General features: G+C 33.5%; 1 protein-coding gene across 1 annotated transcript; it reads right to left on the reverse strand.

Moving 5' to 3' along the window:
- Window positions 1–4,433: 4,433 nt before the first annotated feature.
- Window positions 4,434–5,119, reverse strand: LOC128546900 (uncharacterized). The gene is made up of 2 exons (XM_053518304.1): window positions 4,928–5,119; window positions 4,434–4,724 (listed from the first exon to the last, which is right to left on the reverse strand). Exons 1-2 carry the CDS (start codon window positions 5,106–5,108, stop codon window positions 4,453–4,455), a joined length of 453 nt encoding a protein of 150 aa, XP_053374279.1. The 5' UTR covers window positions 5,109–5,119; the 3' UTR covers window positions 4,434–4,452.
- Between the last annotated feature and the right edge of the window lie 8,286 nt (window positions 5,120–13,405).

Genomic DNA, 13,405 nt, shown 5'->3' on the forward strand with positions numbered 1-13,405 from the left:
TATTTAATCTTATATCTAAGCGTCGCTATAAAAGCTAGATCATATCACATTAGTTACTTCTTAATACTATATTATTTATTTATAGAATCAAAAAAATATCTTGATGGATTTGTGAAACTATATAGTTTACATGTATGTAAGATAAACCATTTGAAAATCTTGTTTCCCAAACACGGTGTAAAATAATAACTATTAAAATAAGATTTTGTGTTTGTTTCCTCCATAAGTCATTTGCAAAGGAATAGATGTAAACACGCTATATTTTTGACGGCTATCCCTTGACGATCAGCTCCATGATAATTGGGTCACCGAGGAATTGTCCCGATTATACATGATCTTGTCTAATAACAGAAGATAAATTACATTTTACATCTTCTTGGAATTGATAGAATAGGACGAATGTGCCTGGATTTATTTAGAAGATTTATTTGGTAATATGGCATTGCTATATGCTAAGTGTTATTCTAAAAGGTTCTCAACAAAAAAGTAAAGGAATCTGATCATTTTTGTAAACATAACTGATCCTTCATCTCAACAGGACTTATAGTAGTCGAAACTTGACCGCGATGGTTGACCTTCGGCTGAATATTCATATCGAATATTTCATTGTAGAAATAAAGGGTGATCAGGGTAGCCATGTATATTTATATGGAATTAGTTTGTTTGCATGGCATTATCAAAGTATGTATACTTACATTTGATCAGTTAAAACTTTCCATTACACTAATTTATAATTTCACAAATTTATATTTTCATTTTCTCATGCAGCTCGTGTTTTACGTACACTCCTTTTCAATAATAGCTTGTGCCTCATTACGTATTATAATACAAAGGTCAACCATCGGGGTCAAGTTGCGTCTACTATATCCTTAGTCATAGGTTTTATGTATTGATTCACTGTGCAGAGCATTCGTTTTACGTTACAGTCCAACTGGCGATATCGTACGGAATTATGATTGTGATGTTAAATGTCTTTCATCTCTTGTTTGTATTTTAAAATTATTTGTTATTTTCGAAAGCACGAATAATCATTTTTTAATGTTCTCATTACACTGAGACTAATAGAGACATGAATCAAGCTTCAATCATTAGACCATCAACATTTGTTATTATTTTTCCTGTCAAAAATGAATAAAATGACTAACTTTTAGTCCAAAAAAGATTAGTCCATCTTTTTAAAATATAAATCCAAGTTTTCACTGAGCAAAGAAATCCATGTCAGCCCTCTCACACATTTTCACCAAATATTTTATGGCTGCTTCGCGCGTCTCCGAGTTTGTCATTTCGAGGCTATATTTCCTTACATTGATGGAAGTCTTTTAAAATTAGCATGTTCCTTTTACTTTTTTTAGATGAGTAATATATGATTTACTTTCTGACTGGGAATTAAATGTAGAAATGAAACTGGATAACATAATAATGGTTGTTCAAGGATAGTGTTTTTCTAATGAGATCAAAGGAAAAATGATTATTTTTCATTATAAATATGATCTTTCTTTGCGTATTTATACGTTTTGAAATTGATTTCCTAAAGGATAATCAAATATCTACATGTACATGTCATTTCAGCTTAACACTATAACTGGAATTTATACTTAAGTATAGTAATAAGGCAACATTGCGAATCGTCTTGTTAATACGGATGAAATTAATAGAATGGACATATTTATACAGTATATTAATGAAATGGAATATTTACGTAACAAAAGAAAACTGCATTATTGGTGTTTTGAAATTTATTTAAATAAAAAATTGTTGTTTACATATTTTACGCATATATTCAACGTACTATTTGTACAACACACATTTCCAAAATGAAGAATACATTAAATAAAAAAAAAGCAAGATGAACGACATTACAGCCGAAATACATGAAGGATAATAAATGTTTTCGTTGCATGTAATCAAGTTGATAAGAAAAGGAATAACTATCCGAAATTTTGTAATAATATTTTTAGTTTCTTCATTCACCGGCGTAAAATTTCTCATATTCAAGTTCTTCTTCAGGATAAATGTTTTGACTCCAAACCCGACCTATGGGTCATTCGTTCCATGTCCGGGAGCAATCATTGTTATAGAATACACCATATAACAATGTATGATATTAATAAAATTTAATATAAGTCTTTCCTGTATGTGGCTGATTTATTGCGTTAAATGAATTAAACTGTTGATATCTATTGTTGTATTTGTACTATTTACCTAGTTATACCACAGAAAAATGTTTTCAAAAATTAGACGTTTTAATGTTATCATTGGAAAATATCAAAATAACTTGAATACAAAGGAATACATAGAAGTATAAACTTTTTGTTGGGACATAATAACGTTTTAGGTAATTGCGTTTTAAATGAAAGATAATAAACTAAATGCGGTACACGAAGGCTTAAAATACGCTTTCTATCAAATGGAATATACATATACATTTGTGTTTATTTGTTAAACCATTTTATTTAAGTTACAACGCTGGGTAGGTAACAGATTTGATGTTTTATGCGGCCGCAGGCCGGTATTGATTTCATCTTTACTTCCTATCTGGGGTGAAGGCCATTTAACAGCTGATTAAAAAAACTGTGGATAAAAATGCCACAGGTTTCCGATTCGAATAGATAATATTTTGTGTAGGTGCTCTGAGTTGTATTGTTAGACAGTATATAATCCGTTGCAAGGCTCCTATGGAAATAGCTTGTAAAACGTCAAAAACCCGACTCTGCCACTCTGATACGAAGTGATCTCCCGTAAACTATTTACAGTCAACTCGTCACCTAGTCAAGTCGTTCCCATTTTGGTCATTTCGTATCCCTTGAAGATTTCAAAAATGGTAATTTCGCACCCCCCCCCATATTTCGACCCCTCCTTTTTAGTCTTTTTTTGTCAAAGTTTCCTAGATTATGATTAATATAATTATGATATAAAATATGTGTTCTATCAAATATGGTCTACATAAAAAACTTGAAAATTTACTTTAAAAACTACATTTTGTTTTGCTTTATAAATACCCGATCATATGTAAAAGTGCAGAGTGCATGCACATTTCGTAGCTTAAAGTGTGCATTGACTAATGCGGTTGTGTGTCTTTTTTTTAAAGATACTTCTTGTTTGGTATAAAGACGATCGCTTACTTATTAGGAAAAAAGGACATGTTATTTCGTTATGGATTGAAATTTGTTTGTGCATTTTAGTAATGTTTATTGTCTGACGAAGTTTTCGAAAACATATCATTTATGAAGAGATTGCATGTGATTTTTATATGTTTTAAAGATAATTTTTGTGGTAAGAATTATGAAAATAAAGAAAATGATGCAACAACAATTAATAAATTCATATAAAAAATATGGGCGAATAAAAAAGCTTAGTTCTCTTCCCGAGTTATCTTAATGTAAAATAAAAAGTATCGTAGTATTATTTTAAAAAAAATATTTTGTTTTTTTTTTTACAATAAAATATTTTTGTGCTCCAAGTAATGTGAACTATATCCTCGAAGTTATTAAAAGCCTGAATAAAATCTATATATTGCTTGGAGTAACACGAAGAAATTACGTCAAGTGCCACGGTGTTAAAAGAAATTAATACAGGTGTGTATTCCACTAATTGATTTTATCTCGAGTCGCTCCATGTCCTTGGAGTCAGATAGCGAAATTCCTTTACGGAAAATGGCTGACTCGAAGAAACTTCGAGTAGGAGCCTTAGTACTCGTTGTAGTCCTCCTCCGAGGATCAAGTAGAATTTTCCGCTTGTCAATTAGCTGAGCTGTATCTCAACAGTTTAAGAGTCCGTGATGAGAGAAATTGCTTTTTTTCAGAAAGTACTATTAAAGAGGACTTTATGGCAGAGAGGACTCTTACGATTGATGCCGGTCCAGCCAATACAAAACTTCAGTTGGTAATGTAAGGTGGACATAATGATAATCTCTTAAAGCTACTTAGCGTTAAGGTGAGCAAAATGTTTAAAGGTCATCACGGTTTGTTCAATTAGGAGGTTAAATAAAATAGAAAAAGTGGAAACTCCACAGGTCGCTCAACACGACAAAAACGAAAATGTTGCAGACAAACAAGGACAAGGTACTATGGCATTTAAAGCATGATAATTATAGGTTATTAGGTTTGTCTGGAGAAATATGCACGAGTTCTGAAGCGGAGTAATATTGCGCGACTTTAGGAGCGCAATATTACCTCCGCGTAAGAACGAGTGCATATTTCTCCATACAAACCTAATAACCTATTTATTACATAATCGTTTACGAAAAAAAAAATAAAAATAAAAACAAACAGCGTCACTTAAAATGATATTTATTGTCCTAAACACAACATTTACTAATGTTCTAAAAATAGATATGGGTTTTCCTCTAAAATTAGAGATAAGGTTATTGACCTCAGCGTGTAATTAGCACAAGTAACATAGGGCATATATGCCAAACAGAAAGAACAGGGTTTTAGAGCGTCGTGAACACGTTTACTTTATCTGAATGTTCAGATTTAGTGTTTGGATTATAGCGCCTTTAAATAAGCTTGACTGTAAGTCCTGTGCAGTTGAAATAGCATGCTCAGCTGCTGAGATTTGAGCTTGAGCAGTCTGCGTAGCTGGAGGAACTTTCATTTCAAGAGAAGTCGAACTGACAGGATTCCCACCGCCGATTTTTTTATCATGTGCAGGAAAAGATCCACCCTGGTTGAGAATCGTGGAGATGCTCGTTTGTTCCTCAAATGACAGTGCAGTATCGTAAGCTGAAATGATTGATAAAAGATCAGTGACATCAAATGTTTTCTGTTTTCGTGATGTGGCAATGTCAATGAAAACTATCATCTTTGGAAATAGGAAAAGTGAACATGTTTGTGGTGTTAGAAACTAGAAAAGAGAAAAGGTTGATTTTGGGGGTTTATAACTGACATGGACAATATTTATAAACATGGATATCTTAAATATTCACCTGCAATTGAAGAGATATTTTTGTGTCCTGTCACCTGCATAATTTTATTTGGAGGGATCCCTGACTTAGAGAGAGTGGACACACAAATTTGCGTAACAGAATGATTGGTGAGTCGTTTGTTGTTTATTCCACAGTATTCTGCTGCATGTTTAACAAGCTTTCCAAGTGTATTGGCTCCCATAGGCCGTGGATAGTACCTGAAACATGGAATGTTTTCATTAGATTGATGATAATTTAAAAAAAAATAACTGAGTAAACGTTTAGCTATACAGTACAGTAGGTGAACAATTGTCCCTTTCAAAAGTAAGGATGACCTTTTTTTGAAAGCAAATATTTTTTTCTAAAACAATATTTTTCTAATTTTTGTACTATAAAAACTGATAATAAAATTTTGTTTTCCTGGTGTGAACATGTATTGTAAATCTATTATAGCTATCCTTTTTAATGTGAAAAGTTGATTTCTTAATTAATAGATTTAAGGCTTTATTAGTAAAGTACCATATTTCGTCATCTGGTTTTAGTTTATTTGGTGGCTTTGGTATTAAGTAGAATGGGCTATCAGGCTTTTTCATTTCAACTGGTCTTCTTGAACAGAAAATCTTAAATAATTCCACAGGATTTTTGTCACTGTCACCAGTTGAAAAGATGCGTGGTGTAGTCTAACGACAGTCAGCTCTACGTCCGTCCCTGGTTTTTGAATCGCGTTCCAAATATTCAAGATATTCAGTACCTGCAAACAATTGTTAATCATTGCCTATTTTTAATGTAAAAGCACATATTTTCGCTGTGTCAAAATTTCGCAAATTTTATATTTTGAGTTTGTTCGCGAGGTTTAATATTAGCAAAATTGTAAAAAAAGGTACCATACTTGAATTTGAATTATACGTACTAGTGGTGAATATTTTTGCGTGAATTAATTTTCATGAGATGTAGGGCCTCGCGAACGTAGCAAAAATTAAAACCTCGAGAATTTTTTTTTTACAGTACAGTTAATGAAATGCTGATTTTAAATTTCAAAATCTTTTTTTACAGCATATTTTCTTGATATTTTATTGCATGGAGAAATAAGATTTTACTTTTTTGTCATTATAAGTATGATACTTAAACTTGAATACATTAAAAGTGAGAACCGTCCTGGGAAAAGTGACCATCTTTCAAATACTACCGTATATGATTTATTTATATAAATGTTAAAAAAAATGCATGCGAAGAAAATGGAATCCTTTATATATATTTTGAAGAATAAAAATGTATGACAACTATTGCTGGGCCATTTATTCCCGTTGAACATTTGTAAGTGTATTTAACCAAGATGGTCCATTTTAGCTTGACCAGGCCAAAGCTTCATTAAATATAGTTACCAGCAGAATCTGATTTTAAGCTGATGTCGGCAAATTTCAGTTTTCTTTGTTCGTCTCTACCTCTGAAGCCAAAATGCTTTCCAGTCATGAAGAACAAGGTGAATTGCAGTGACTGGGGTGTTTTTGATCCAATTACTCCCTTTTCAAACATTGTATCTTCATCACCCCTACCGACTGAGTGACTTGCCCTTGGCTTATTCCCATAGCCCCCTTTTTTTAGTTACATCTTTTTGGCTTTAAGAGTTTCGTTCGCCATATGGAAAACCCTGTCACGCAGGGATATTGGGTAATTCTTAGATTTGAGGTATCTTTCAAGAGAATTTTTTATTGAATCCTGGGAAGTAGGCTCATAGTCCTCACCACTGGCTTGTCTGATAGAAATATACATTTCTGCAAGATATTCATTGAGAACACAGGGTATGATGTTTTCTATGGGCCTATGTTCTTATTTATGCTGTCTAAGCCAACGCTGTACATTTAATACGGACATCTTTTTCAGTGGCTTATTTTGTATTTGCCTTTTTTTGAGCATCAATGAAGGATTGGACGTCAATGTCAGTATTTTCGTTTCTACTCTCTGATACAGGGTCAGGGGTGTTTGTATTCATTTGTAAGATATTTTCCGTATTTTCAATTTTATCTGGGTTAGGATTTTGTTCATTTTGTTCAAAAGGTGCGAACAGATCATTTAGAAATAACTCTGGTAACTCTAAAACATCAAAATTGGGAAAATCGTCTGCATTCGCCATTGTTTACTCCAAAACGACAACAACAACAAATTTGCATCATTAATTAAATCTGCATGTGTGCGTTACTTGCCGTAGCGATGTTGCGCGAAATATCCGAATGAATAATTTATGCAAATAATATCACGTGATTTCGTATGCATAATTATGAGGTAAAAGTAGTGCCGTTCAATACACACCCGATATGACATTGATAACACGTCAGATATGGAAAAATATTGACCTTTCCGGTTCTATATGTAACTTAACGGAGAGTAAAAACGAGTATGCAATAAGGAACTGAACAGTATTTGCGTGGCAAATCGTTCATCACGTTAATCTTTGAACAAACCTTCGGGCGAAAATGAGGTCGTTGGGAAGAAAAACTTTAAAAGTCTAAAAGTAATCAATCTAGGTAAATTAATTACGCAAAAGTAAAAGCCAAGGGAAAGTGTGTTTATAAAGTAAGGATTATCAATATTCTCAGAAATCAGTCAAACGGAGCAATGAATTGGTTTCATGCTAGGCATTGACGGTTAACAAATGTTTATATCTGGGAAAGTTGGATAAACAGTTACACAATGAACGAATGGTTATCTCTTTTAAGTACAGAGCGAAACAATGATGAAACTTTGTGTAAACTGGATATTAAAATTGCAGACCTTCGTTTATCTGGTAGTTTACTGAAGGGTCTTTTTGTTTAAAGACGTACCACAGAATAAGTGTATTTTTGTATTTCCATGATGGTAACTATACATGATTTGCATGATGAAAAATACAAGTATCTAGTTACAAATTGACGGCGACAATATATGAAGCCAAGACAATGTTAAATGTCTAAATATGTCATTGAATGAATGTATTAATATAAGTTGAATTTAGACCACACTTTGTTGCTACAGGGTAAGATACTTATTTAGCCATGTTTTTAAAACTATACTGAAGAGAGATTGACGACATGAAATTAGTTTGCAAATGAAGTGGTGAGAACACATTCAGGGCGGGCTTTAATTGTCCATCCAAATTTTAATATAGCTGCATTAGACCAGTAATATTAGAATTATTTTCACGAAGTTCATGTGAGAGGAAAAAGTAGGTCACTAGGTTGTGGTGGGTCTTTAAGGATAAGACGGTGGGTTCCGAAACGAAAAGCGACATGAAATTATTTACTAATAGGTTAAAGTAGTAGTTGCTACATGCCCACTAAAAGTTTCGCGTTGATGTTATGGATACTCAATGTCTATAAAGCTTAAAATGATAGGATATTGTTAAATATATCAAGCGGTACTTGACAAACCTCTATGAGAGTCGCACGAATATTGGTAAACCTTCGGATTGAAACAATGAATATGTAAATAGAATTGTTTTATCTTGAATAGGTAGATATACATATTGTTTTCTAGGTGTTATTATTTTGTTGTTACGTAAACTAATGATGTCATAATATTTGATACAGAACTGGTTTTCATGTAAATCAGAAAGGCCAGTAATTATTTTGTTTTAGACAATAGGAGGATTTAATCCAGGAAAGTTAAGTTCAGTAAGCGTTCAAAATTTAACAGGTTTGTAGATATGATTATTGCATATTCCACTGATTTTTTTTTCTGTTGAAATGGAAGATATGCATTTTTAATGAAAATGTACATACGTATTTTCAACTCCATAAGATAAATTGATAGAAACGGACAGAGACGGACGGACAGATAAGCAAACTACATGTATATGGATAGATATATTTATTCAGGAAACATGTCATGCAGTTTCAAAGGTATATCGGCGGCCCGGTAGTCTAGTGGTAACGAGACAGAGGTTTGAGGTTCAAATTCCAGTCGAGACACCGGAAAGTTCTGATCTGAGATGCTTTTGAGTGTTTTCTTGCTACCTACGCGGCCAGTACACTATTAGTGGAGGCTATATGACTGAAAAAAGGCTCGAATTCTGCACTTTTTAGAAGAGTTTGAATCTTTATCTGATACATTACTATTATATATAAGGAAACATTTTAGATGTATAAAAACATGTAGAACCCACCTCTACCCACCCTTTTATGGTAAATTATAAGGGTCAGAGTTATGTCCCTTGGACTCATTTATAAAAGGCATTGGTATACAAAACCCACAATATACTCATTTATGTAATGCAAATGTCCCATCATTTTATGCGAAATGTATGTCGGAGGAAATTATTAATCAGTCTGGGTGTTCAGAAATGAAAAAAATGTGCATATTTAAGAGTTACGGCCCTTGAATTTGCTAAATCATAGAAAAAAATGACAACACTTATACTGGTACATTTAAAGTTTGGTTTTTAAATAGTTTCGGCTGTCTTTTTCGAAAACGATGTTATAAGTAGTAAAGGGCATGCTCATGGGTTGTGACACCCAATTTTTATGACCCCTTTCGAAGAAGGTGTGGTATATTGTTTTGCAGATGTCGGTTGTATGTTGACCAATCGGTTTCCGGATGATAACTCAAGAACGCTTAAGCTTAGGATCCTGAAATTTAATAAAAAGGTTGGTCATGATCAGCAGATGACTCTTACTAATTTTGAGGTAACTAGGTCAAAGGTCAAGGTCACAGTGACCCGAAACATTTAAATGGTTTCCGGACGATAACTTGAGAAGACTGAAGCCCTGGATTACAAAACTTAATATGGAGGTTGACCTTGACCTGCAAATTATCTCTATTGATTTTGAGATTAGTAGGTCAAAGGTCAAGGTCACAGTGATCCGGAAAAGTGAAACATTTTCTGGACGATAACTTAGAAACGTTTAGGCCTAGGATCACGAAACTTACTTGACAGGTTGATCATGACCAGCAGGTGACCTCTATTGGTGTTGAGGTCAGTAGGTCAAATGTCAAGGTCACATTGACCAAGAATATGTCTACAGTTTCCAGATAATAACTCAAGAATGCTTGGGCCTAGGATCATGAAAGTTGATAACAACAGTGGTAATGACCAGCAAATGACCTCTATCGATTTTGAGATTAGTAGGTCAAAGGTCAAGGTCACAATAATCTAGAACAGTTAAACGGTTTTTCAGACGATAACTTAAGAACGCTTGAGCCTTGAATCACGAAACTTTATAGGGTAGTTAATCATGACCAGCAAATGACTCCTTTTAATTTTGAGGTAAGTAGGTCAAAGGTCAAGGTCACAGTGACCCGTAACAGTTGAACCGTTTCTAGATAATAACTTAGAAACGCTTTGGCCTATGATCACAAAACTTTATAGAAAAGTTGATCATGACCAGCAGGTGACCCCTATTGATGTCGAGGTCAGTAGCTCAAAGGTCAAGGTCACATTGACCAAGAACAAGTCTATGGTTTCCAGATTATAACTCAAGAATGCTTGGGTCTAGGGTCATGAAAGTTGATAAGAAAGTTGATCATGAACAGCAAATGACCCCTATCGATTTTGAGATTAGTAGGTCAAATGTCAAGGTCACAGTGATCCAGGACAGTTAAACAGTTTCGGGACGATAACTCAAGAACGCTTGGGCCTAGAATAACGAACCTTGATCGGGTGGTTGATCATGACCAGCAGAAAACCTCTGTTGATTTTGAGATCAGTAGGTCAAAGGTCAAGGTCACATTGACCCAGAACAGTTGAACATATTTGCCAAATAACTAGAGAATGTTTGGTCTAAGGTCAGATTTGATACAGAGGTCACTTTCCCAGGAAAGACGGCTTCGCGTGTATCGGTCACCGTGATAAATACTGTGATGTTTGACGTTAATAATAATATTATTATCATAATTATTATTATTATTATTATTATTATTATTATACCAGATTTATATAGCGCCCTTTTCATGATAAACATGTTCAGAGGCGATTTACATATAGCAAACGCAGTCACACAGAGCGTGAAACTGTGTTATACACTTGGCACGTTAAAGAACCAGACTGTCTATTAGCAAAGAGCCAGGCTAAGTTAGCCGGACAAGTCTGTATCTATCTGTACTAGGGGCTTTATATCACTCTGTCCCTCTGGTCAGATTGCTCTGTGTCTGTACTAGTAGAGGATGAATTTCGCGCCCTGTGTAGCTTCGTTTGCTATATGTAAAGCACCTTTGAACGTGTTTATCATGAAAAGGGCGCTATATAAATCTGGTATAAAATAATAATGATATAATAATATTACCGTCAAACATCACAGTATTTATCACGCTGACCATAATTTTACTTATTGTAATCACACACCTTCTAATTTGAACTCATTTTTTATAAACATATATATATATATATATATATATATATATATATATATATATATATATATATATATATATATATATATATATATATATATGAGAATATGTTTTGACAAAGTTGTTGTATTCAGTTTAAAATTGAATCTCTTTACTGTTTCAAACAAATATTCGTGATTAACTGTGTCAAATGATTTGTGAAAATTGAGAAAAAGAATAGCCTCATGTCGGTTTCTTCACAAAAGTCTATATTATCAGATATCTGTCTACTGTTGTTTCCTGTTAAACGATTTTCATGTAACCTTGCTGATCTAAATTTATAACGGAAGGTAAAAACTTTGTAATCAAAATGCTAAAACTTTATAATCATTATTTAAAAGTGATATATGACAATTATTCTCGATGTTTGTCGGTTCACCTTTTTATATAACAAAGAAATAATGCCCTTTTAGAGTTTCTGACTGTTCTTTGCTTGCATATGCTTCTCGAAAACTAGTAAGTGTTTTCCCAACGTTTCCAGCTATTTAATATTAAATAAGTTAGCATCCTTTTCAACATCTTCTCTTGTTTTAAATATTATTGTTTTATATTCTATTTCATTTAAAGAGCGTTATTTATTTTCCAATAACCTGGTCCGCATTTATTCTCCAAATAAATTGGTTTTTATTGGTGTTTGACATTTTCCAAATATTATATAATTTATGATTCTTTATAGCTTTAAAGGTATATTAGATCTAAACGTCATACTTGAAAACATGAATAGCTTATGTAAACATATAAAACTTAACAAGTTTATGTACAATAACAGTACTATGTATTACAGTTCGATTTCTAGGTCATCCGTGCTTACATGTTTTCAAACCAATATTTCTCTACTTACAAAATGACCTTTCTACTTTTTGATTATGTTTTGTTTTAGCTTGAGCTCAATTTTTCCTTATACAAGACACACTAAAATATGGAACCCAGAGATTAGGTTACAAATCGCAATCTTTAATGTTTACAAACATCATGTTTACGAAAAAGAACTGTAGGTTTAAAATTGTACACTCTGCAAACATGTATTATTATAAACATAGTACAAGTGTGTACTACCACTAAAGAATCAAAGCACTGAGAGGACTGATGTGTGCAGCGGTTGACAGTTTCTAGTAATGGACATGAACAGTTAGCTTAAGTTTGGTGATTCTAGTTAAATCACTTTGGATTAATAAGCATTTTCAACCTTTTTTACCAAATATATGTGGGGAAACTCTGCTTTTACTCAGTCAAGGGGGATAAAACAATATATGAGCAAAGCTCATGTGCATATTGAAACATTTTGTGAGGTTTCGTTATTCTTGCTCAAAATCTTTTTTGAATTATGAGCATTTTCATTCTCTGCTTTAACTGGAACAATGGGGATAACAGTAAATGTGAGTCTTGCACTAACTGATAATTATGTGATGCTTGGAGATTCTAGTTATAACAAGAGCTCGTAGAATACGAAATGCCCCACTTGATGTTTTCTGTAACTGCACAAGGAACAGAATCATTTGGTCACTGTGCACTTGACATTTTACGTACTGATCATTATACGTCATACATCAAAATAATTTAAAACGGTGTCATTTGACCTAGATCAATCATAAGTGACCTCTGTATGATAACCAAAAGTGGATCCGACAAGCCACATCATCAAACAATAATATTTACAATGTACCCCTCCTCCTCCGTAGGGGGGCAATTAATTTTCAAGAAGTCAATAGGAGATAGGAGCGAAAGTCAAAGAGACACTAATGGTTGGCTGCAATAGGGATCATCTACTTTGCATGTCCAATCATACTGTAAAGTTCCAACATATTGGGTCAAGTGGTTCTCAAGTAAACTGTTTTCCATGTTCGAGCCCCTGTGACCTCGACCTTGATCGAGTGACCCCAAAATCAATAGGGGTAATCTACTCTGCATGTCCAGTCATCCTATGCAAGCACGCAAACAGACAGCGATGACAAAAAGAACACTGTAGGCGAACTTGTTTAGAATAATGTTTCTGTCGTATTACTTATACCCTTTATAGTACGGGGGCCAATAAGCTCTACCATGCATCCCCCCCCCATCCCCGTAGACTTTTTTTCATACGTAGGTACCAACTTGTTCGGACGGACCAACTCTTTCAAAATAAAAAATGTTCCCATGAAA

The sequence above is a fragment of the Mercenaria mercenaria genome, chromosome 11 (assembly GCF_021730395.1).
Source record: "Mercenaria mercenaria strain notata chromosome 11, MADL_Memer_1, whole genome shotgun sequence".
NCBI classification, from domain to species: Eukaryota; Metazoa; Mollusca; class Bivalvia; order Venerida; family Veneridae; genus Mercenaria; species Mercenaria mercenaria.

Coding starts and splice junctions, on each gene's coding strand:
- LOC128546900 (XM_053518304.1), bottom strand. CDS start 5,108: ATGGGAGCCAATACACTTGGAAAGCTTGTTAAACATGCAGCAGAATAC. Junction 4,725..4,927: donor AAATATCTCTTCAATTGCAG/GTGAATATTTAA, acceptor CAATCATTTCAG/CTTACGATACTGCACTGTCA.